The sequence below is a fragment of the Oncorhynchus mykiss genome, chromosome 9 (assembly GCF_057628025.1).
Source record: "Oncorhynchus mykiss isolate SJ-2025 chromosome 9, ASM5762802v1, whole genome shotgun sequence".
NCBI lineage: Eukaryota > Metazoa > Chordata > Actinopteri > Salmoniformes > Salmonidae > Oncorhynchus > Oncorhynchus mykiss.
Genome location: NC_143030.1, coordinates 30,426,655 through 30,452,419, shown reverse-complemented (window position 1 = coordinate 30,452,419; position 25,765 = coordinate 30,426,655). Strand labels below are relative to the sequence as shown.

Here is a 25,765-nt window from a genome sequence, read left to right as displayed (position 1 = left end):
CAATGGTGTTTTCATTTCATATTAAATGTTACCGTACATTTCATAAACTAGCCTACTCAACAACTTGCATCAACGAGTTATCTGTAGTATTTTGTAATCACTAATAACACGACCCAAAACACTTCATAAGAAACACTGTCAAAGGGGAGTTTTATCTATTGTCACCCACTTGAACTGTTTGGTAATACTCATTCATCCTCAAAGGAGAGCATCACTGCACTTCCACGCCCCACTCCTCTTACGCAATCTACTCCGCATAGACATTGGAGTTGAGTGAGAGTGTTAAAGTGTGTGGGCTTCAAAAAGGGACACTTTCATTACTAAACCCCATTTTAAATGGACTGTTGAGCAGAGGCAGAGCAGAAGAGGCAAAGCGAGAGGTTTTACTCTGCCCAAAATCTGTCCATGAAATTAAGGCCACGAAGTGAGGAATTTTTGTAACGAGGTCAATGACAGTGTCGAATTTAGTCAACAAACCGTTTTATTTCTAATTTGCTATGCAACGCTTATTTGATCGAATAGATGTTTCATAATGTTAGGTTGTTACGAATGCACTGATAATTGAATGGCATTTCACCAACTTTGAAAATAACAACATTGCCATTGTGCCTGTTGTCAGAGATATCCACGATTGTGTCCTCACTATCTATAACCCGTTTTAGCATGGAAATTGCCATTGAGGGCTTCCACCATTTTAAAGTAGTCAACTGGATGGGGATTCCTATTAGTTGGTTAGCAATAGGCCAATGACAAAAGAAAATTAACTGCTTTAAAATGGAGATTAGGTTTGGACCGGGACAAGGACCATACAGTCACAAGATGTCCCAAGCAACTGCTCCAATAATCACGATCGACTACTTTAAAATGGAGATGCTGTCAAAGATAAGTCCTATATCTCTTATGGCCTGTTGTTTACACACTTATCTGCCCTCTCATTGGCTAGAATGGTCCAACTTGATATCGTCTCCTCCCACCTGCCTTCCATTTTTGAGGACATGCATTTCCATCGTTAGAGTGGTCACTTGACTATTTGTCAATATAATAGACAATCATTGGCACAGGCCAACTAACATCTCACAATATGCCTAGAAAGGCAACTTAAAAGGGATGTGCTTCTTCACGATGAGAAAGTCTCAATCACCTCAATCATTTTGACACTATGGGAAGGAGTCTTGTGCATCAAATCCCGTGGTGGTAGGCCTAACAATCTGTTATTGTTAAGCATTCGCAAAAACAAGTCTGAATCCAGCCAAATATTTTTGCTGCAGAGGAATCACAGAATGATAAGAGATCAAATTCCATTGGGTACAGCCCTGTCATATCCAATTAGTGATGGAGGGAATAGGTCCCAAGGCCCATGTGTGATTAGCTCACTGTTTGACTGTGTGAATATCCTAGCACGACATAGGATAGATTTTCAGTTTCTGCCCGTCTAGTCGGGGGTTTAATAATTTCTATACTATCCATTCTTTAGGTTACTTCCTAGGCCTAAAAAAACCACTGTATTATTATAAATACTACAAAATTGGGTTGTAAGAAAAGAAACCCCCAAAAAGCCATATCAAGAGAGAAAATCAAAAGAACTCAATCTAAACAATGAAACCATAAAAGAAAACCTACTTTTTGGCTCTAGCAGAGGTCACATGCAAAAAAGCCTAAGAAGCCATAAGCAGAGGTGGTGGGACAGCAAGCAGCCAGGGTCCAGGGCTCAGACCCCGGCCTGGAGAAGGCATAGAGCAGTGAGTGGAGTGGATCCCTTCACAGTTCTTCTCATCCTTCCGTGCCGGTGATGGTACTGGGGCGGGATTGATGGGGAGGGGGGCTTCTAGAGATAGGGCCTAAGGCCTGGAGGGAAGGGGCCAATCTATCCAAGGACAGCTAGGGTCCCCTGGGACAACCAACCTGATCCATTTTTAGAGTTTTAGCTCCTCCCGCACACAAAGTGATCTTGAACTTCTCTCTGCTTTCTTAAAATAAGTGGCAATCTTGGGATTATCTTGGACCTACAGTGCCGTTGACCTAAATAATGTGACAGAGCAGAAAGTAAAGACTGGAAATGGATCAGCTTGCTGTGAGACTGTGGGGAGTGGAGACGTGTTTTTTTCCCCACATCTTTGATTTCTAGGTCTTGTCAGTTTTCTGATGGGGTAAAAACATAGAGCAGGTTGCTTTTGGAGGGGAGTACGAGAGCTTGGGGGAAATGACTAAACTAATTTGAAACATGCTCTGCTCTTCTACACTGGATTGCTTGTTTGAGTATATAACGCTACTCTAGGTCACCCTTTTCAAGTGTTTGATGCCAATTTATTCCAATCTATTCCATTGGGAACGGCTCTATTCCAATTGGGAATGTCAATACGTTCCATTGGGAATCAACGTACTGTAGCACTGTACCAACAATAGATGGCTTACTCATTTACTGTACATAGCAATTAGACCTGTGGATTAATCACCATCACGTATCCGGCTGTGTCTAGCCTATATACTGTAGACAATATGGTACCTAGGTTGGGTACATTACATGTATGCCCGAAGAGATTTTTCCTCTGGCAGCAGAGATTAAACCGTTTTTGAGCCTGATCTCAAACTCCCGTTAAAAACAGTGATTCTCCCTCGACATGCACCATTGGTGTCAGTCAGGGGCTATGGGGTTAGCCATTTCGCTACTATTAATAGAGTATTTCTTGCCTCCAGTTGGGGGGGGGGGGGGGGGGGGTTTAAAAAAATTCCAACTGTCAGACACTGTTGAAAGAGGGATGGGCCACGCTGCCCTGCTAAATTGCAATTAGTGCAGGCAGCAGAGGGTCAGCAGCATAGGAAACAGATGGGATGACGTTACAGGGCTTCTAGAGGGAAGGAGCGGGGTGGGGGTGGGTTGAAGATTGCAGAGTGGGGGGATGATAGGGAGCAGGTTTCTTTGCAGGCCTCTAGTATGAAGTTCTTGGTCTGGTCTGGCCTAGAGGAGGAGAGGGGCACTCGAGAGAGGGATGGAAGGCATTTCAGTGGCAGCCGAGCAAGAGAAAAGGACAGAGAAAGAGAGATAAAGGGAGAGGGAGGACAGAGGACAGCAGGCGAGCACCGTAAGAGAACCATACACTTGCCTTGCGGAGACTGAATGAGAGATACAGGCGAAGAGGAAAGAAAGGAATCTGAAAAAATAAAAAGGACAGAATAATGAACATCCTACAGTGGGAGAAAATAACTCCCATCTCCATAACAACCCGTACCCACCCTGCCCAACTTTAAACATTAACAAAAACAAAATACATTGATTAGCTGGATGCCTGGTGGGGCTTCCATTATGCAACCATAGAACTGTACAATATGCTCTATAAACTTAGTGTCAGAAGCTACAGTGAAAAAACTACTAATATACTCTTTCTCACCCCATGCAACTGTTAGCGTCCACAAATGTACTACCAATAAACACCTATAATCAATTTAGAACCATGCACTTAACTTTTCCTATGCAGGCAAAGAGAAGACAATAACAGAGATATGACCAACAACAAACTATGACAAACACAAACTCTATTTTACTACACACAAATAACAACGATGCTTCGGACAATGCATTTTATAACAGGCAATTATATGGCATTTTCCACACAATTTATTTGCAATGTGCACATATTTCTCCCATGGTTTACGACACCCGATGCCAACCAAGCAGCAACACTGCACTCACTTGATGGCAATTATGCAGAGAGTGATCACATTTTCTACCTCACTTCTGAATCTCATGTGATCTTGAAGAACAAGAACAGCCTTTGTAGAGCACCATTACCATCAAACAGCTTCCATTTATATCAAACTAACAAGAAGTGCACGGCTTTGCTCTTTCCGTCTCACACATGCCACGGTTCGGGAACACCAAGGGGAGACTTTCCGGAGAATTTTCTCAGCCGTGAGTGGGATGGTATGTAAAGTTCATGAGCTGGATGATCAAGAAGCAATATGGTCGCCCAACCGGAAATCTCATCAGAGACTGGCTGAGCAGGTTGGCGAGCTCTTGCTGTACAACAGTCCTCTGTTAAAAGACTCGCCCAGACACGTTGATCCTCCCTATGACACACCTTCATTCTTTCCCACAATCAGAGATGAGTCAACATTCTTCTTCTTTCGCTGACATTTCCAAATGACCTGAAACCATTGCAAGAACCACTTCAGACCGAAGCGTCCACAGAAAAGCCATCCTCAAAATGTCACTTATATAAGAAGATCTACGCAAGAGAAACAAGGCAACAAAAAAGTGCCTTTTTACAGACTGGGACCATGGCTCCAGACAAGGTTTAAACATGGCTTCATATAGCTCATGTTTCCAACACCTCCAGCCGTGTGACAAATCTATCACGGGCAGCTGACCTGAGTAGGAAGAGAACCTGCTTTGGCACTACACAGCCCTATACTCAACTACTAGATCTGGATGTAGGACTATGCCCCCGAGGGCCGATGATACAGAACTGGAGGAGGCCCTAACATGGCATCCCAGTCACGCCAGGCATTTCTGTCCCTTCCCGAGGAGAGCCAAGACATGACACTCAAATACCCCCCCGGGGTCAGTTTGCTGCCTCAGCCCGATTCACTGACCTTAGAGATTATATGGCCTGCGCCGAGCAGAGCAGCAGTCTCCCAGAGAGAGGGAGAAAATGAGTAGCAGAGATAGAACAAGAATGGCACAGAGGGAAAGGGAGCCGAAAGTACCCCATGTTCTCTCCGGACTCTCTCACATAAACTACAGCCATATCTGCAGAGGACTAGATTCCAGATCATTCCTCAGCATGCAGCTGTACTTTAATCGCTCTCCAGGTAAAACCAGCAGCATGTTGAATCCCTACTCAGGGAAATACAGCATTTCACCTGATTAGATCACAAGTCCAAAGGACTCCTAAGTCACTACTGTATATTTAGTGTCATTTGGAAGTGAACGTGTCTGTCAAACTAAGCATAGACCTCGTCCTTGTCTCTGACCTTGAGCGTCATTCTAATTGAAAACAGGTGCAGAAACGCAATCAAATGTGCATAGCCTATGAAACCGGAGAGCCAGTGGAGCACTGGGTTTAGCATTGATAAAGGTCGGTAAAATGACATTATCGATGAGATTGAATAATGTTTCTCCAAAAGTTGCTTTGGTTTTACTGGCAGTGCAGGAAGAAATGAAATACAGCACCGACTCAAACAATTGCAGGTTTGACACCATGAATATAATTTCTCATTCAGAATTCATTGTAACGTGAATTCTTCTGTACACAGTCTAAAAGAGTAGACCTATGGCCTTCTGCCTGCTGTCGTAGATAAACGGTTCCATTGACAGAGCTTGCACAATCACCTTGTCAAAGAGACATGAAAAGAATAGGGGATGCTTTTCATGAACTTAACAACCCTTGACAATCAGACTCAATGCAACTGTAGACGCAAGATATCTTGAGCCTTACGATCTCTCAGGTCACTTCCTTAGTGGCCAGTGCAACAAATGCCACTCAAATGTGTTGAGAAGGAAGTGCTAGGCCTAAGAGAGACTGACCAGTGGTCGAGCAGTCTGGTGCAACACTGGGCACCAACAGATGGTATGATACCAAAGTAAAGGCAACAGATGGTATGACACCAAAGTAAAAGACCCAATGAATAACACAGCACTACCCTGGTCTGGGCCCTCTTCCATTCAGCTGAAAACTCTGCTGGATTCAGTAGATTTATATAGTTCCATTTGGATTCCTCTCGACTGGGTGCTTTGTTAACACAGCCATGTAACATCTGATACTGTATGACAGTGGCGGCAAGGGTCCAGTGACATCTTTGGTGTCATCATTGCCTGATCATACTGCCGAGGTGAGGAAGAAAATGGCACCGATAAGTCAGCAAGGGACTGTTCCGCATGACTGGGGTGAAATGAAAGAACACGTGAACATTTGCTTTGAAGGATTTACTTCAGAGAAATGCAAAAGGCAAATGCCAATTTCTTGGGAGAATTGTTCAAAACCTTAGTTACACTTTCAAAACAGAATAAAATTAATTATTCTCCCCGTGGAAACATGTATTGGTTAGAAATACCTTTGTTGTAACATAACCACTGAGACAATGCAACTGGTATTCAGTCTAATACAAATCACAGAAAGCATTCCCAATTTGCAATGGGAGCTGTATACTATTTTCAGCATGCCTTTTAAATGATATACAGTAAACTATATTTAAAATTAGGTTTGTTATTAACGGATGCTTTTAAGCCATAGTTAGCTGAATAGATAAATTAAATCGATTTGAAATGCCCCTCCCTCATGACCAAATAAGCTGTCAGTTTGAAGATCGTTGCAGAGGCAAGAGTGTCCATTTGTTTTCATCATATGGGCCTAGATGGCAACGTTCACTCTAGGGTGCACAGTAGCCCGAGATGGCCTCGTAGCTCCCCCAGGACTGCCGCGCAAGAGAAATATCAGCCCGCTGGAGAGAAGCACGAGATTAGAAAGTTGAGTTAAGTTCAGAGCAGTGGTCACCAAGCGGTCGGTCGTGATCGACTGGTCGATTTCCAAGACATTCCTAGTCTATTGCCAAACATTTCTGTAAAAAACTCAAGATAAAGCCTTTTTCCCCCCATCATTAGTCTGGGCAGTTAGCAGTAGGTGCACCAGATTCAGCTGCCCTGCGTGCTGGGTAGGCACACTGTTGCCATTTTGAACCATTTCATGTGTCTGAAGGAACAAACTCTGCCTTCCCACTGGGCCAGGGGGAGCAAATCAAGTGCCCTACCGCTGGCCAATTGAGTACCGTGTCTGCAGTAACGTAGAAGGTATAAAAGAAAGCTACAGCAAAGTTGATATTGTGAGATTTCAAAACCAAGACTAGAGAGAAACTGCAAATGAATAGAGAAAAGAGCTCCTGTTTTTAGGAGTGAGTTCATGTTTAAGTTCTTACTCGGCACTTTGTATTTAACACTTTTATAAGCCATAAAATACACCTTCTTCCCATTTCCACTCAGGGCTACAATGAGCACTGCAGCAGTAGTGAATGAGTAGGAAAGTCTATTGATAGGTTTGCGTTGTTGTTATTATTAGCGGCTTCGGTCTTTTTTAATATTGAGGAATATTTAAAGTTCTCTGCTCATAGGAGTAACAACGTGCATTTGTGCATGAGGCAGAAGATTCGCCATCAGTTGGAAGGTGTCCCTTTTTGGTCAGTGTCTGTGGAGGAAAGGGAGAGCGGAGGGACGGTGAGAGGCGGACCCTCAGTCTGCTGCTCTCTCCTTCCTCTAAAACTGACCATCAGATGCAGGCACCATCAGCCCAGTGAAATAAAAATAAAAAAGCGAATTATTTAAATGTCAGCTGTGCCTCCCTCAAAAGTAATACAACAACGGATTTATTATCAGTGTGATCATATAGCCTACCTCAAAGTTTGAAATATATATATTTTTAAATGGCCCAAACAACAATGCAATGACAGGGCAATTCAAGCAAAGCCAATATGCGGTGCTAATGTATGTGCCTATAGCTTACTGCACAAACCTCATTGCTACAGTACTGTTTTTAATTGGTTAATGTTGCATAGGCTTACATTCTTTAAGTCATGTTAAAAAAAAAAAAATCTGAGCAGTAGATCTCGGCTTGCAATTTGACTCAGAAAAGGTTGGTGACCAATGTTCTAGAATTTTCCCTGTTAACACTATCAACGTTTCCCTTCACTGTGGCAATTGCGATCGAATCAATGCAATAGTCACTTTCAATGCAACATAGCCAAACAAAACAAACTATGCAAGAGATTTTGATGCAGAACGCATCTGCATATTACAATGACACACATGACTCAGCCCGTACTCTATACAGACCGGTGTAGCATAACCAATCACAGCTACAGGAAGCCTATATGCAAATAGACCAATGCCATGTATGGATCTGTACCATTTACTTTGAACTGGACTGTGTTTACAGCATGAGCGGTCGTGAGTAGATGCGCTTATTTTGAGATCAAAGCGAGAGATGCATGTAGCCATGTGTGCACATTTTATTCATATCCTTTGCCAGTTAATGAGATCTTAGCCCAGTTATAGATATTTAGTAGTCAGCAATAGGGGAGTGATTGCTCCCTACAAAAGCAAAAAACGTGTACATTTCTAGACATCTTTGAAAAGCGTGTCAGGTAAAGAGATTGGTTTTGTCTTAAAGGGACAGTGTTGTATTTTGAGACTGGCTTGAATAAGGTACGGTAGTATAATTTGTCTGATTTTCTGTAATAATGGTATGGGAATATTGCATTTTATTTTGTAAAATGGTTTCTTGCAGCAAACAACAATATGTTCAGTCACCTCCTTGTCTAAAGGACAAGGGGATAGACAGGTTACTGTCAAGCCCTGCACGTGTTTTTTTTCAAAAATCTCATGAAATGTAGGCCTACATTGAATACCACACATTGGCTGAATGATAGAACAGCTATTTCCACGTTAAAATGTTATGGGATGAATTTTCTCCATTGTAGGCCAATCTGGTAGGCCCCCATTACGATCAAATAGCCACAGTAGCCTAATTGGCCACTTAAAACTGTAACTTAACGCGGGTACACCCTCAGTGTTCACAGTAAACATTCAACGTTCAAGCTCATCAGACGTGAAATTTGCTCAGTGCCGGAAAAAAATACGGCGAGTGCGCAACTATGGGTCAAAAAAGACGGTTGGCTTAGACCGTTGACATAAACTATATTTTGTCTCTGAATGTTTATTGAAAACATAAATAAATGTGAACTTGTCTCAAATACATCGTTACAGTTGTTTGTTAGATAACTAGCGAATGTTTGCTTTATTGGCATAGATATGACATCAAAACAAGACATGGTGTCATGCCGAGTTCAAAACAACTAAATACTCGGAAATCTCCGATAAGTGAACGCGCTTTAGTAGGAAGTCAGAGATTTCCCGGGTTCTCGTTGTTTAGAACACGCCATAAAGGCTACAGTAGGCTACACATTTTAAGATTTTTTTTTTTTTTAGAAACAGACCATAGAATAAATGCATCATTGTAACGAATGAGAGGGATTGGACTGTGAAACACTAATCTCCTCGCATGGGTTTGTTTACCAATGCCGATACGATTTGGAGGTCCTCCCTTCATTTGCCGTTTCCCAGTAACAATGCATCTGCAGTGCAGATTACCGTCGCCGCAACATGAAGCCTTTTCACCGCGGCCAACTAGGGAGTAAAATGTGTCACCATGTTCTGCTCCCTTGTCTGATACTAAATAAAAAGTTAGGTCAAATTAGAGGTTGGAGGGAACGTTGACAAAGCACACAAAAGACAGCCCCCTGAAGCCTTGCAACCAGCGGGAGACTGGTTTAGTGTTCCATCCAATCGTGGTGCGTGTTTCTCAAGCCAACTATCTGTGTTTTTGAACAATTTCTCGCCAGCGTAATATGGTTCGATTCCATAACGGGCGGTGGGTGCTTACTGGTCTAGCAGAATTTCTAATAGAGCATTTAGGCTAACACCCTTTTAACGCCCACAATGAAGAAAATTGCCTCATATCGGCTTACAAGGCTGCACTTGTCCCTCTTCAACAACTTTACCATTTAAAGTCTCTACAGGGAAGAGGCCAATATAAATCTGCATAACAAACGAAAAAAATAAGTGCAACTATTTTCATTTACGTTCCTTTTACCGACCTAAAAAAAATCGTGGTTTTGACGGTCTGCCATTAAAGCAACGGGCTACTTTATCTCAAAGCACCTGTGTTATTGAAAGTTTAAAACACAATGTCTATGTTGACCATTTCAACGTTTCCGTTGAATTAGGTACAGCTTTCTCTTACCGGACATTTTTGAGTCTTTGGCCGCAACAGAGTTTTGTCCATCGGCCAGCCCCTGCGACGATGATATCTGGGCGGACTGGGTCATTGGATCTGCCATTTTACTATAATTTCAAAAAATTCTGCACGGTGGCGGCGAGAATTTGTTGTGTATTATTGCTGTCCTTAAAATGTCTTCTTCCAACTTGCCTCGTATTCCCCAAGACCTGGACGCAGTGTCACTGAGCCTGTGCACCTTCACGCGCATGTACCAAGCACTGTGTGGATGGAGGGCACTGTATGGTTGAGGACTGATCGAGAGAGCAAAACAAGGAGTGTATTCATTCCGCCAATTCTGTTGCAAAACTGAACGATACGGGGAGGGACCGACCTAAAACTGTCCAATAGAAACTCTAGTTTTAGTTACAAAACTGTTTGGCGAATGAATATACCCGAGATTGAGATTTGCCATTGGCTCATTTAAAGGGCAATACCCAACATTATCTCATTGCGTTTCAAGGCAACAGCACGTTATATGCCGCGTTCAAGTGCTACTCGGAACTAGGAAACTCGGAAATGTTCGATTTAACTAGTTGTAGTTATAAACTGAACCAGAATCTGGCCTACATGAGACGTTGAATATGGCGATTCTCCTTTAAGCCCGAGAAGTAGCTGTTCAATTTGCTATTCACCAGCTTTTCAAGCTTAGTAATGTCAAAATATGTTAGGTAGCTTACTTATCAAAAAATGGAGTTTCATTGAGCAACTATCATCATTACTGCCGGTAGGTAATTCCAAAAAGGGTCTAAATGCAAAGTTGGAACCATGTGTTTTATGTATTTGATACCATTTCACTCCAACTCTTACCACGAGCCTGCCCTCCCCAATTAAGGTGCCACCAACCTCCTCTGTAGTAGACTGTTGTAGGTGATAAAACAGATCTGTATATAATAACAAGATGCTCATGTCTCCGTCCTAACAATGGGAGTCGTTGTCCCAAAGGCAGGCAAAACACATTTGGGCTTATTTTGGATAGATTATGGCTAGAGTGCAACCTCTCGCTTTGCCTCTTCCTCTGCAGATAAAATCAATGACCTTTCGATCAGCCGACCTATGCTTGGCGGTAATGACTGATTTTATTGGTGCAGAAGAGGTGGATTTGGTGAATGTGCACTTGGTCAAAAACAATACATGCATGTACCTTTTTACTTAGACCTTTTTTGGAAGTACATACCGGCCGTGAGGGCAATACTGACAACTTTCTCAGTGAAACTCCATTCTTTGATAAGTCCTGAATGTATTTTGACATTATTATGCTTAAAAAGCTGGTGAGTGACAAGTTGAATGTGTGCTTCCTGGGCTTAAAGGGGAAATCTCCTATTCACCCAGATTCTGGTTCAGTTATACACATGCTGCGTTCAACCAGTTAGCAAGTCGGGAAATGTCAGAGTTTCCTAGTTCCCACTAGCACGTGAATGCGGCATAGCCTACTGTGCATTCAGAAAGTATTCAGACCATTTGACTTTCCACATTTTGTTACATTAGTCTTCTTCTAAAATGGATGAAATTACTTTTGTCCCTTACTCTACACACAATAGCCCATAATAACAAACCGAAAACAGGTTTAACATTTTTGCAAATGCATAACCAATTAAAAACAAATACCTTATTTCCATAAGTATTCAGACCCTTTGCTATGTGACTCAAAATTGAGCTCAAAGTGCATCCTGTTTCCATTGATCACCCTTGAGATGTTTCTACAACTTGATTGGAGTCCACCTGTGGTAAATTCAATTGACTGGACATGATTTGGAAAATCACACACTTGTGTGATAAGGTCCCACAGTTGACAGTGCATGTTCAAGCAAAGACCAGGCCATGAGGTCGAAGGAATTGTCCGTAAAGTTCCGAGACAGGATTGTGTCGAGGCACAGATCTCGGGGAAGGGTACCAAAACATTTCTGCAGCATTGAAGGTCCCTAAGAACACAGTGGCCTCCATCATTCATAAATGGAAGAAGTTTGAAATCACTAAGACTCTTCCTAGAGCTGGCCGACCGGCCAAACTGAGCAATCAAGGGAGAAGGGCCTTGGTCAGGGAGGTGACCAAGAACCCGATGTTCACTCGGGTACTGTCCACAGTGACCAAGAATCCGATGGTCACTCGGGTTCTGTCCACAGAGACCAAGACCCCGATGGTCACTTGGGTTCTGTCCACAGAGACCAAGAACCCGATGTTCACTCGGGTTCTGTCCACAAGAAACTCTGGACAGAGCTCCAGAGTTCCTCTGTGGAGGTGGTAGAACCTTCCAGAAGGACAACCATCTCTGCAGAACTCCCGGTGAACCTTATTATGATGTTTTGGCAACAATGGTGCAATGTTGAACTACATCTCCATAAATGCATATGTTCAGTCGATAAGGAAGTTCGATACAATTCAATGTATTTGCTATCTGGGATCCTTGGGACGTCCCTACCCCCCTCCATTGAAGTTGAAATGTGAAATGGTAAGGGTTAAGGTTAGGGACGTCGCATAGAGCTAGATATAGGACTCGTCTTTATATCTGTGCCGTTATGACAGCTTCATAGAGTACCACAGTATGAGTCATAATACCGAGCGGTCAAACAGGTAAATGGTTTCAATTGTTTTTCCACCATTCATTTTTCCAATAGGGGACTTTAGAAACACTTAAAATAAGGGCTGTGTTTCATGTAGGCTTACCCTGGCGTGACGTTTTGATAACGTGTAAATCTCTTTAAGGCAAGGTGACTTATCAATATATTAGCCTGTATTTACCCCCTAAAATGAAACGCTAATTAGCCTATCATAAAGAACTACAAGACTGCCGAATCGAGGCAAAGGTAAGAATCCCTGGATGAATTATCTGTTAGCTAAATGTAGTAATCAATTGTATACATTTCTTTCAATTCTGTGAACTGTCTTGTGCAAGTTTTAAATTGACACAATACCTGTCAGCGAAGGCTTCTGTTAGAGATGAAGTGCAGGGATTTGTGGTTTTGCATGTCTACTTTGATGCTAATTAGTATTTTCACATCAAGGGTAAATAGAGCCGATTTATATTGATAAATCACCTTGTCCAAGAGAGATTTACATGTTTATCAAAACGTCACCCCAGAGTCAGCCTGCACGAAACACAGCATAAAATCCAGTTTCTAACATGCCCTATGGGAAAAATTAATTGTTGAAAAATGATTTAAAACATTTCCCTGTTTTGACCGCTAGGATTTGACATCTCAACCGTGGCACTCTATAGAGGCTATAACCCATAGGAAATCCCACCCAGTTGATTACTTTAAAATGGTGGAAGCCCTCAATGGTGGCAGGTAGCCTCGTGGTTAGAGTTTTGGGCCAGTAACCAAAAATTGCGAGATTGAATCCCCAAGCTGACAAGGTAAAAATCTGTCGTAACCACTCCTAGGCCTTCATTGTAAATAATAATTTGTTCTTAACTGACTTGCCTAGTTAAATAAAGGTTAATAAAACATAAATGGTGCTCCCATGGTAAAACGGCATTTTTTTTGGCAACTAGATGCCTCTATCATGCTCTATGGGACATATTCTGGACAGCACCAGAGAGGAAGAGACCCAACTCGGCGGAGCATCTGTCTCCATCCAACAGGTGGCGTATTTTCGTTGTTTCGCACACCAAGCAAGGAGTTTTTGTATGGAGGCCAAGAAGAGTCGACTTTGGTCAACAACAACAAAAATGAATGGCTTACTTCCTAGGTGAGATTTATTTGATTGAATAGAAATGTAATTATACTTGGTTTGTTTGTAGTGTACTGATAGGTAGGACATGTGACATTACGGCAACTTTGAGAAAAAACACTTTTTGTCGGAGATTGCTATGGGTATTCATGACATGAGGCTAGAAGCAAAGCAACTCAACTCAACTCAACTCAATTTCAATGTATGGGGCTTTATTGGCATGGGAAACAGATGTTTACATTGCCAAAGCAAGTGAAATAGATAAACAAAGGTGAAATAAACAATACACATTTACAGTAAACATTACTCACAAGTTTTTTTTTAAATAAAAAAAGACTATTCTCTCTCCATTGAATATAATACAGGCGGTTGACATCGTCAACCCTTTTCGAATATTCAAAAAGGATTACAATAATGAGATGTGTCCACCAATCCAAAAAAGGATACGTGGGAACTAGACAGCCCGCCGTGCCGTGGACAACGACTCCATTGTTAGGGCGGAGAGAGACGTATCTTGTCAGTATATCCATAATCTTTGATAGCACTAACACATAAACAAGGGGGTTAGTTCAAACTGAGCGTGCAGCTTCGTAGATCTACGGATACTCTGAACTAATATTGCATTGAGCGCGACTCACAATGTAAGATTAAGCAAGCGCGCCAAATCTTCGAGTTCTGACCGATTTGAACAGACTAACACAGTCATAGCACTGCGCGGCAAAGCACAAACATGTGGGTGCAGCTTTCAACAAACTGGTGCGTATAAGGTTTATTTGTACATTTTAATGAGCGGGCTATGAGTTTGGTAATGTTTATGTAGATTAAAATACACAAGTTGTGTTTTTCATGTTGGCATGATTACTGCTAGCATAGCTTGCTAGCCATATTGCATAGTATATTTGCATATTTGTAGCTGCCGGTTTTAGCTTCAATGTATTGCCTCCACCTGCACGTTTGGTGTTGACCAGAAATTAATCTTAATAATAAGCTAGCTAACGTTACATGTATTTAATTTTCCGGTCCTGTGTGGGTTGTAACCGTTCAGTTTCAGTAAACTATCTAACCTACCTAGCTACTGTAGTTAGTTGCCTGGAAACCCGACGTTGAGTTGCATTAAGTCTACGCCAAGGCAGAAATCAAATGACATTTTATTGGTCTCATACACATGTCTAGCAAATGTTATTGCGTGTGTTCCTTGCTCCAACAGTTCAGCAATTGCTAACAATACACATCTGTCTGTGTGATTGGATGTAGAGACATGATGGACCGTGTGTGGATAGAATATATAACGTTAGTATCGTTATCTGAAGGACGTGGTCAGAATAATATGCACAGCAATAGTTGAATAGGGTGGACTAGAAAAGTATTTAAACATAATTAAAGTGACCAGTGTAACATATTTAATTCATTTTATGAATAACTAAGATGTAAATATTGTTGTTCCTGGAAGCCGTTGTCGTAGTGATAACCAAGTGATACCTGCGCAGCCTCTTAAGGCGCAAGAATGAGCGTTTGAATCAGGAAGGTTTACTCTCGCGACCTCTACTAGCCAGAATGTTGAATACAATTATATTTTAATGTACTTCACCGGTTGTCTGTGCGGTTGGTCCTTTTGGTGGTAGTAATGTGAGACAATATATCACCAGGGAAGTATATTTACAAACTTTTCAAACCGCTGGTGTCACCTGAAGCTTGCGCAGAACCATGTCGCTAAACATGCTCGGCAAGTATGCCTCTTGTATCTAACTTGTGCGCATGCTCCAGGCCGTAGAAATATGAATGCACTACTAGCGCTTTGAGAAGTTAGTTAGCTAGAATAATCTGGATTTGTTATTAATTGAAAACCTTGTTCTTAACTTAACCCAGTTTTGTATCAGATATCAATATTTGTTCCCCGTATTAGTTTACAATTTTTAAACACATTTTGCATAATGAATGGGTAAGTGGATAAATGTCACGCCCACTAAGGCAACCTAGTCTATTCTATTTTCTCCATAGTGAAAAAAACCCACATTTGAATCTTAAGGAAAAATACAGCTCAAGTGATTTTAAGGTGTGTGCTGGTACTGATTTCCACATTGCTCTCATCCAGCCCCTATGACATCACTACAGCTGTGAGTAGAGAAGACACACTGGCCAAGTGAGTGACTGAGCTGTGGCAGAGGAGAGGGGTCAACATGGGGCTACACTCAGCCCAGAAGAAGCACTTTCCCCTGAAGGGGATTGGTGGCGTGGTTGCCCTGTTTGAAGCGGAGCTCCGTAAATCTGAACCGGACCTAGCCCTTCTCTCATTGGTCCTGGGCTTTGCAGAACACTTCCTGGCTGTCAACCGGGTCATACCAATTAACGTCCCGGGGGTGTGCTTTGAGCCGCTGGAGCTAGACTGCCCAAACTCCTGCTTTCCTACAGTGGAGTTAGGGATGCTATCGGCCCTGCACGAGCGCTTCGCAGCCCAGATCCGGGGCGCTGTGGATCTGTCCCAGTACCGCAGGCCTGCTGGCGGGTCCAGCAGGGAACTGGTGAAGAAAGTATCTGATGTCATCTGGAACAGCCTGAGCCGCTCCTACTTTAAGGACCGCGCCCACATCCAGTCCCTCTTCAGTCTCATCACTGGTAGGGGTCATTGGATGCAGGGACGGGTTATATGGGGGTACCACTACATTAATTGAATATGATCTATAATATTGATACAGTCTCCTATGTTGGATGATTAGCTATATTGCATTTGTGGCCCAGTAGCTATATTTCTTGGACAAACATGTTTCTGTGTCATTGCAGTGTGTCCATCCTCACACCAGTCAGTTGTCTGAAAGAGGGGTAAAGCTACAAATAATCTATCATATTTTTTTGTCATTTTCAACAGGCACAAAGCTGGACAGCTCGGGGGTGGCGTTTGCGGTGGTGGCAGCATGCCAGGTGCTGGGGCTGCGGGACGTGCACCTGGCCCTGTCCGAGGACCACGCCTGGGTCATCTTTGGCAAGAACGGAGAGGAGACTGCAGAGGTCACCTGGCACGGAAAGGGCAACGAGGACCGGAGGGGGCAGACAGTTGCTGCCGGTGTCGGTGAGAGGGTAAGTAAGATAACGATACTTCCGTCCCCCGCAGAAACATTATAATAACATGCACTCTCACATACCTTTTTTAATATAGCTACATATCAACTACATATAACAGCTGTTCTACACACACACACACACACACACACACACACACTCTCCTCTCACCTTGCATTTGTAATCACAGAGTAAAACACAACACCTCTCAACCCTAACCCCCATCTCTCCCCCCTTCCCCAGAGCTGGCTGTACTTAAAGGGCTCCTATATGAAGTGTAACAGGAACATGGAGGTGGCCTTCATGGTGTGTGCCATCAACCCCTCTCTGGACCTGCACACTGACAGCTCCGAGATGCTACAACTTCAGCAGGTCAGACCACCACCAATATTAACAATAGATGTGCACTAGCACAGGGGTTCCCAAAGTGGGGTCAGGGGGTCCATGGCCAGATCTCAAAATATATATATCTACTAAATTAATATTTGTTTTGAACATAAATGCCTATGGGACTCCCAATCACGGCCAGTTGTGATACAACCTGGATTCGAACCAGGGTGTCTGTAGTGACGCCTCTAGCGCTAAGATGCAGTGCCTTAGACCACTGCGCCACTCGGGAGCCCAATGGGTCCCTGACGCAAAAATGTTAGGGAATCCCTGCACAAGCACGTGTGATATAATGAATAGGACTTCCTGATATTGTAAGGGGAGAGTTGCACCTGTCGGCATCATCAAAGTCCAAGACATCAAGCATGCCCGAACTGTAGTTTATATTTACTGTGATCAGTGCTTCTGTGTGATGTCCTCTTTCTGATCTCTCTCCATCTCTCTCTCTGATCTTTTTCGTGCACAGAGGCTTCTATGGCTGCTGTACGAGCGAGGAGACCTGGAAAGGTGATACTTTTTGAAATGTACCAAAAAGTATCTGGAAAAACGCTAAGTTTTTTTAATTGTTGCGGTGAAAATGTCTCATGGTTCTTTCCAAATGAATTATTCTTTTCTGTGGTGAACAGGTTCTTATCCTGTCAAATCAACCATCTGGAGCTCTTTTCCCTTGCTGTTCCACAGATACCCCATGGCCATGGGCACCCTGGCAGACTTGGAGGACCAGGAGCCCATCCCTGGCAAAGAGAGCCCCCACGCCATCCACCTTAAAGTGAGTGTGTGGAGAGCTGTACATATTCTTGTAAAAAAAAAACTTTGTCAAAATGTCATGATCTTAAAATACAGGTTATTTCATTAACTTTGTTAAATAATTGCTTCTTTTTTTTTTAATGGCTTTTACTCCTTAACTTATGTCATCATTGTGAATATGTTTGCTTAAAGTGTGTTTATTTTGTTTCTAGGCTGTGAACTCTGCTAAGAAGTACTACAACAACGAGCACATCTACCCCTTCATGTACCTGGCCGGCTACCACTACAGACACAGGGAGGTCCGGGAGGCCTTGGGGGCCTGGGCCGAGGCTGCACAGGTCATGCAGGAGTACGTTACTGGAGCAGCTAGCCTGGCTACCTTCTCTATGCATCTTACACACTACTGCTCTGTGTCAACTGTCTTTCTTATTGCAATAAGTGTGTTTGACCCACAGAAATAACCTTTAGCATCATTCATTTAAAAATCCTTGTTAGGTGGTTATGATAATGCCTTATATGGTATGATAAGTTATATTGAAATCTGCATGGATGCTGAGACAAAGCCCGTTGACCATCTCTGGCTGAGGTACGCATTGACGATTTACACCAGCTGCTGTTTCACCTTTCTGACAGCAGAGGGCAGCAGATCCCTAGCGGTAATGTTATTGAATACTTCCTCAGTACTTTATGGTGTTAGTTAGTTTGTCGTCTCAAATCTGGAACAAGTTGTCTGAAATTGTGAGGTTTTGCATGGCAGTTTTTCCATTTTCTATGGCGTTATATAACTTGTTATATAGGTTGAAACACTTCTCTTTTTCTTATGATTTCAGTGATCCTAATGCATGCACGTGTTCCAGGGGTAGAATTTTGTCTAACTAAAAACGATCCAATCACAGGAAACATAGAGGTCTGACCGACCGGATCACAGGGAACATCCGAGGGGCTGATTCCCTCCCTTCTCTGTCTTCTCTAGCATGTGTGAGACTGGCACGCCCAGAGCAGTGTAGCAGTCAGTGCATTCCGTCCCTCCTCTTTCGCCTTCCCTTTCCCCCTCTGCCTTTCCTTTCCTGTTTCACCTATTGTTCTTTAATCTCGGCTCCATCTGTTCGCTGTCACGACAAAAAGGAACATGGAGTGTGATCTACAAACATACACAAAACGTTACGTTTTTGAGTATTTGCAATACTGTTTTTGATTTCCCGCCAAAAAGACGGGCTAGAACAGTGTTTATAAGTGCACACACCCTTTAATACCCCTTGTCCTGCTTATGTGGAAAACAAATAACAGAACAATTGTATTGGTGATGATCATGAATTGCCAGTTTTCAATGTGTGTTTAGAACAAGGTGTGATTTCTCACCTGTCTCTCAGCTACAACTACTTCCGCGAGGACGAAGAGATCTACAAGGAGTTTTTCGACATTGCCAACGACGTCATCCCCACCCTGCTGAAGGAGACGGCTGCAGCCGCCGAGAGCGGAGAAGGGAGCGAGGGAGGAGAGAAGGTAATGACTCTCGCCACCAAGGCACCATTGGAAATTTACATGAGAATGGAATAGAATGTTTCCCCTTCTCATTTTAATCTCAAGTCAAAGAATGAGGCTATCATATTTCATATTACAGTTACTGCCTCTCAAGCTATTCTCTGAGGGTTTCCTTTTTCTTCTCCATAACACACTTTCCCCCCACCCACCCCCCTCAGGACCAGCCCATACAGGCCTCTGCCCTCCAGGACCCAGAATGCTTTGCCCACCTGTTGCGTTTCTATGACGGCATCTGTAAGTGGGAGGAGGGAAGCCCCACCCCTGTCCTTCATGTTGGCTGGGCCACCTACCTGGTCCAGTCCCTCAGTCGCTTTGACCCACAGGTAAAATAACACAAACCTGGATTTTAAATCCGAAACCCTTCCCCATTTACTTTAAAGAGATCTAGTGTTCCACTCATAATACAATCAATCTAACTTGGTCTTTCCACAAACGTTGGCTGTACATGGTAGTGGTACATGCCTTTGAAACAATGTTATTATTATCCCTTTTTTTTTTTTTTCCTCTTGCCTTTTAATTATGTTGCCTCACATTGGGTTCAATGTAAATTACACGACGTGACCAAAAGTATGTGGACACCAGCTCGTCAAACATCTCATTCCAAAATCATGGAGTTGATTATTGTGCTGACGTTGCTTCCAGATGCCGTTTGGAACTCTATAGTGAGTGTTGCAACCAAGTACAGACGATTTGTACGCTCTACGTGCTTCAGCACTTGGTCCCGTTCTATGAGCTTGTGTGGCCTACCACTTCGCAGCTGAGCCGTTGTTGCTCCTAGACGTTTCCACTTCACAATAACAGCACTTACAGTTGACCGGGGCAGCTCTAGCAGGGCAGAAATATGACAAACTGGCTTGTTGGAAAGGTGGCATCCTATGACAGTGCCACGTAGACAGTCTCTGAGCTCTTCAGTAAGGCCATTCTACTGCCAATGTTTGTCTATGGAGATTGCATGGCTGTGTGCCCTATTTTATATACTTGTCAGCAACTGGTGTGGCTGAAAGAGCGAAATCCACTCATTTGAAGGGGTGTCCACATACTTTTGTGTGTGTATATATATATAATGTATGGACATCATCCACAGATCCGTCAGAGGGTGTCCATCATCACCAAAGAGCCTGAGCCCCAGGACGACGATGACCAATCCAGTGAAGACCCTCGCGAAGGCCGGAGACGTGGCCCGAGGCGTGAGTCCAGACTGGAAGACCAAGCTTCCCCTCCAACACAATCCACCCCCACCACCCCTGTCCCACCACCAACCCAACCCAACCAGGCTAAGAAAGTAGGTGGAGAGGGTGGGGCGCGGCGTCGCTCTTCAGGGCTCTGCGCTGGAGACCCCGAAGGCAAGGCCAAGTCATCCAGCCCGGTGCCCTCTCCTCTCAAGCAGCTGCCCTCCCCCAGTGGGAGTCCCCTGGTGGCCTTCCGGAGCAAGAAGATGAAGGGCATGAAGGAGCTGCTGTCTGCACCCAAGGTCAACGCCAGCGCCATCAAGCTCCAGCTCACCGCCCAGTCACAGGTGCAGATGAAGAGGCAGAAGAGCACTCCGTCGGGTGACTACACCATGTCCTTTATGAAGCGCCAGCGTAAATCTCTGTAGAAGGAGGACTCTGTCTGTAGAACATTCCTCTAGCATGGTTCCCAAGTCTGGTTGTGTTGTAAAGCCAACACTTCTGGTCATTTATCATAAGAGTTGACTATACAGCACACACAGATCTGGGACCAGGCTAGACTTTCTCTTCATTGGGAGAGAAACGAGGAGAGGCTGTCTGTGGGACATTTCCGTTGTGCTGTGACTGTGAGAGGCGAGGCAGCACCAAAAAGACTGCCGCATCAACTTGCTTCAATCTGCTGAGCATTATGCGATTTACTTTCCTTTTTCATCCAAAGGTTATTTTAGCAATCATATCATAAGTCCCAATAAGTAGGGCCGGGACGATACCAGTATCATGATACTCGTTAGTATTGTGGCAAGGAAACAAATGTCAGAAACATAAATCATTAAGTTGTAGGCATCCAGAGTCACATTTGTTTATTTTCCGAGCTATAGTGTACAATATTGTACGTACAGCAGGTTTTGTATGGTTTGTGTTTTCATTTTTGCCATGGAAAAATATTGTGATGCTGGCATCGTCCGGGCCCTACCAATAAGGCCATACGAGGGTCGGTAAGCACATGACTTGTGTGTTTAAGAGTGGAGGTAGTCACTTTAATCAAGTTTGAACATATGTTGACCAAGTTGCTCCTTTTTAATCTTGTGATTCAATAATGATTGTGTATCATACAATAAAAAAAAAATGCTGTCACTTTGTGAGGATCAACTGAGCAGTGGCACACATCAACTGTTGAGTTCTGATTGACTTGTGTGGAAGTTATTGTAAAGCCAAAGTAATGGGCGTTTAGATGATGATAAATTCACTGAAATCCCTGGAAGTGATTCGGACTATTACTGTGTGACAATGTCCAACCCTGCTCTGTTGTCTCTTACATGCTAGCTATTGGTTGCCTTATACACCGCCTTTTTTATTTCATATTTAGGTGGCTTTTTTTAGTTTTGAGACTAGCCAGAGCTGCAATAGGCAACCTCGTGATTAGAAAGTGACCAGAAAGACCATGCACTGTTTGAAGGGTATTGCTGTAGTTTCCCCAGCTACATACAGTAGTATTTTGCTTGATCATTGGTTTTATTTGCAGGTAATAAAATAATTTCAAATATGATGCCCTTTTCTGTTTTGAATATAATGGGAATACTGTTGCACGTGTCATAATGGGCTATTCATAGATGTACAGTGTGCGTCCTCTGCTCGTCTGCTCTAATGACCAGGAAAATTCCGACATGCGCCTATAGTCGACTTGAGAATTGAGATCACTTGACTTTGCATGATCTGGCGGGCTCGCCTCGGGTAACATGAATGACTCTGAAGAAGGGTATCTGTGGTGTCTGGCGACGTAATCAATACCCATACTGTCAGGCTATCAGTTATATTTGCTTGGTCAGAAGAGTCGTGGTGTAATAGTATTTCATCGAGACAGCACCCCTGGGATTACTGCAACTATACCGCGCGTCCAGTTGTTGATTCGCTGTATGTATTGTTGTCATGAGTGGATATCAACGTGCGTGAGTGACCAGACGCAGTTCTGTCTGCAGGCATGGATACTACTATTGGAGTCTCGTTTTTGGACCCGTTGAATGATTACGAGTTAATTCGTCGTATTGGGAGTGGCACGTACGGAGATGTGTTCAAGGTGAGTCGTGAGTGGGGGGAAATATCAGTTCGCACGTATGCGTATGTATGCGTTTTAATTGACATGCCAAGTCATTAAACCGTTAAACCAACGTTCCTGTATTCCACAATGGGACATTTTATTTAATTTTAGGTTGACAGACTCTAAACATTCAAAAGTGGATAGAAGCACAGCCACCATACGTTAACGCTCTTAACATAATCTATGTTAAACTTTACGTATGACCATTCAACAAATCATGTGTATGCAGGTAACCAATAACTGGTAAAAGGTTGGGTGGGCGCCCCTGCAAGTGTGACTGACTGCTATGTGAGAATAATGCGGGGATAGTCAATGAGCCCTCATCGTAATGATGCCTTTAGTGCCTATGGTTAATGTCCATAAACTACTGGTAGGTAGTTTATCTTCTGCTGTTCAGTATTCGTAATCAGGCTGGGATAGCATCCGGGCTGGTCAATTAGTTCAACATCCATAACGACCAAGGCCACTACAGGAACATTTATCAAGGCTCAAGGCATTTCATTCTAACTTTTTATTAGCTCTCTCAGCAATACTATAAAGCTCTCTGTAATATACTCTCATTTTGTGCTGGTTTTTTTTCATGAAGGTAGAATAACTGACTTCATAGATCATCTTTTTAAGACCAGGGGATGTTATAAGAAATCTAGTCTGAAGGGCACTGCGACATTTATCAGCATTTATGTTTTATGTATCTTGACTATCGATAAGGTCTTTTTCAGTCAGTCTCGTCTATTTTGACTTCGTGATGTGAGCTGCAGGATAAAAAAACATCCTGTGATCCCACCCTGAATGTAAAATACATGCATCCTGCAAGAGCAACAGACTCAAATTGCTATGTGCCTCTCCTCCCCTGCCAGAAACATTTGGTATCCAATAGACTACAAAAGTAAAACAGGTACAACAGGCAACATTTACTGCAAGCACAATTGTTAACTTTTGGGCTAATGCTTTATGAATATGAATAATTCAAAATGTCCCCTAGACATGTCCTCTGTTTCACTCAGTCTTGACGTTATGTAATGTTGTACAACCCCTGCCATGCCTTAGCGCCATGTCACTGCCCGGGCTATGCCTGCCTGCCTGCCTGCTGTGAATGGAGAAACTGCTACTGTCCCATAGACAATGGCCTATTATCACCTCCCACTACCTCGCTGTTCTCCTCCTCTCCTCCACTGTTCTGTTTCTCCAGCCGTACTGGAGCTCCGTGGAGGTCAGGGGTCAAACCACTGGCCATGTGACCTCGTGGGCTCTCTGACTCTGTGGACATTCATTAGATGACCATTGTTCACAAGATCCAGGAAACTGTTCAGCTACTCAGCTGAGGGTTCTGCTCTCAAGTGTGTGACCTGTTGCAGCTACGTAAATAAAGAATGAAGCCTTTGTCAAACAAGAAAGCATGGATTTCATGCCTCAAAAGTAGCCCTGATATTCATCTCAAAGACCTCAGTGGGAGGTTGCTTTTACGAGTGAGTAGTTATTTTTGTCTTGTAGTCTAGTGAAACTATGCCAAAGACAGGTTGAGGAGTCATACGTACAGTATGTGCATTCATGGTTATAAACTTGTGACCTGTGACCTGACTGAGATTACCTGAGGTTCGATGGTAGGGGAAACCCACAGAACAGAAATATGTTTCACAAACCAGCAGCAGCACTGCAATGCCCAGTCAACACTGACACACTGTGGGCTGTTGGTCATTTGTTATTGCAAGTTACATCACACACACACACACACATTTCCATTTGTGCTGTTGTTGCAGTTGTGCGGATCTGTCTCTCACTGAATATCAATAATGTCTTGAGGCCAGTTTAGTGCAACATACTTCCGAATGATCGTATGGAAAAGCAGGGAAAAAGCTGTCTGTTTTTATTGTGTGGAATTTCAATCATCAAGCCCTGAGAAATAACTACTTTTGGAACTATGATCAAAGTGATGAAGTTTTATTTTCATTACCATTGTCTGTGAACTCTATCCCACAACACACTGTTATTTCATGCTGCCTTTGGCGAACCTTAAAGAGACATTACTGTCACTTTAGTCACAGGAAGTGCTCTGTTATAACAGGAAAAAAACAGGAAGTCGGTGTAGCCAAGCTTCAGGTTTTGTCTACAGGCAATCTGATAGACCATTGGTTGATTCTATATTTGTCGGGCATAGAGTTAAGGGCCTTTACGACCTGACGTCACTTCAATGTTTGACCTGTCAGAAAGAATAGGAGCAATCCATGTTTTTAAAGGATAAAACGAGAGGAAATGACGGACGAACGTCGGATGGACATTGTAAACAACATCCTCTGGATTCAAAGCCAGGGACTTTTCCCCTTGTTCTCTCTTACGCCCCTGACATAGACCATGTCACTGAGCATGACACTTAAAGCTCTGGGTCTGCGTCTGAAGTGGCACACTATTCCCTATACAGTGCACCACTTTTGATGCGGGCCCTGGTCACAAGTAGTGCACTATAGGGTGTCATTTCAGATACAACCCGGGACTGTGTAGGAAATACCTCTCACTACTACAGTGTCCCCAGCAGCCCCTGTCTCTGTCTCCTGCTGTTGCATTTCTACAAGGTGAAGCTGAAGGTCAGAGGCAGCATGCGACCAGCCCGGCCAGACCAGGGTCTAATATTGTTTATTTTATCTTCAAGATGGCTGACTAGGGGGTTTGGGTTTTGAATGGATGCCCGGGGCTTCCTATAGTGATGGGAGGAATGTGGCAGATCTCCAAACTGAGATGAAAATGCATTTAGGAATGAGTTACAGAGAAAATTGCATTTTGGCCCCCCAAAAAATGGCTTTTCACTTGAATTTCACAAATAGGACTATCATAACTATATAGATCTAGATATTTTGTGATTTAATTGCATTAGCTGTTATGTTTTCCATTTCCAATACTAAGAAATTGTATTTAGAGTTAGAAATTGTGAGAGAAAAATGAAATGGTTGTAAACAACTAATTGACTGTTGTAAATAGAACGATTGCGATGAGCTGTCAGCAATTTGATGCAATTGCTTCGAGGAAACTGCTTGCTGATGGTTTAGTGTTTCACTCTCCCGGATGTAGGTGTCTAGTGTTGTAGGCCTATGTACTGCTGACTAATCCATGGACATGTCATTCTGTAGTCTGTATTCCCTGTATTCAGTTCACAGTATGAATCACTCACAGTTCACCCTTTCTTTCAGGCTCGCAACATCAAGAGTTCGGCAATGGCAGCCATCAAAATAGTCAAACTGGATCCTGGTATGTGACCAGTCTTGTCAGACCTGTATTATGGGTTATTT

At 43.2% G+C, this 25,765-nt stretch overlaps 3 protein-coding genes across 14 annotated transcripts in view; 2 read left to right on the top strand and 1 right to left on the bottom strand.

The window, feature by feature from the left end:
• Positions 1-10,052, bottom strand: part of LOC110531852 (reticulon-3) — a 33,763-nt gene extending 23,711 nt beyond the window's left edge. For 2 of the 4 annotated variants that reach the window (XM_021615311.3, XM_021615313.3), the window contains exons 1-2: positions 9,789-10,052; positions 3,102-3,149 (exon numbers count right to left, since the gene is read on the bottom strand). In XM_021615311.3, the coding sequence (XP_021470986.3) occupies positions 3,102-3,149; positions 9,789-9,885 (145 nt within the window). In that variant the 5' untranslated portion in view covers positions 9,886-10,052. Of the gene's footprint in view, positions 1-3,101; positions 3,150-9,061; positions 9,450-9,788 lie in introns of those variants that run through there. The other 2 variants (XM_021615314.3, XM_036987724.2) reach the window with 2 other exon arrangements.
• A 2,162-nt stretch (positions 10,053-12,214) lies between these two features.
• On the top strand, positions 12,215-21,938 carry LOC110531851 (menin). 6 transcript variants are annotated; one of them, XM_090183947.1, is made up of 11 exons: positions 12,247-13,176; positions 13,315-13,511; positions 15,586-16,106; positions 16,357-16,565; positions 16,791-16,919; positions 17,401-17,441; positions 17,616-17,703; positions 17,894-18,030; positions 19,052-19,184; positions 19,382-19,546; positions 20,308-21,938. In XM_090183947.1, the coding sequence occupies exons 3-11, from the start codon at positions 15,671-15,673 to the stop codon at positions 20,818-20,820; spliced, it is 1,851 nt and encodes a 616-aa protein (XP_090040073.1). In that variant the 5' UTR covers positions 12,247-13,176; positions 13,315-13,511; positions 15,586-15,670; the 3' UTR covers positions 20,821-21,938. The 6 variants fall into 6 exon arrangements, with proteins under 6 accessions (XP_021470985.1, XP_090040073.1, XP_090040076.1 ...); XM_021615310.3 differs by having other exon boundaries at positions 12,215-13,511; XM_090183949.1 differs by lacking the exon at positions 12,247-13,176 and having other exon boundaries at positions 13,396-13,511; positions 15,606-16,106.
• LOC110531850 (mitogen-activated protein kinase kinase kinase kinase 2) overlaps positions 21,779-25,765 on the top strand; it is a 20,201-nt gene continuing 16,214 nt past the window's right edge. For 2 of the 4 annotated variants that reach the window (XM_021615308.3, XM_021615306.3), the window contains exons 1-2: positions 21,779-22,466; positions 25,667-25,724. In XM_021615308.3, the coding sequence (XP_021470983.1) occupies positions 22,371-22,466; positions 25,667-25,724 (154 nt within the window). In that variant the 5' untranslated portion in view covers positions 21,779-22,370. The remainder of the gene's footprint in view (positions 22,467-25,666; positions 25,725-25,765) is intronic. The other 2 variants (XM_090183946.1, XM_036987721.2) reach the window with 1 other exon arrangement.

Bases quoted from the DNA above. Each gene is read 5' to 3' on its own strand.
- LOC110531851 (XM_021615310.3), top strand. From the start codon at position 15,671: ATGGGGCTACACTCAGCCCAGAAGAAGCACTTTCCCCTGAAGGGGATT. The intron at 17,442-17,615 runs GTGATACTTTTT...GCTGTTCCACAG, and splicing joins GAGCGAGGAGACCTGGAAAG to ATACCCCATGGCCATGGGCA. The intron at 19,185-19,381 runs GTAATGACTCTC...CACCCCCCTCAG, and splicing joins GGAGCGAGGGAGGAGAGAAG to GACCAGCCCATACAGGCCTC.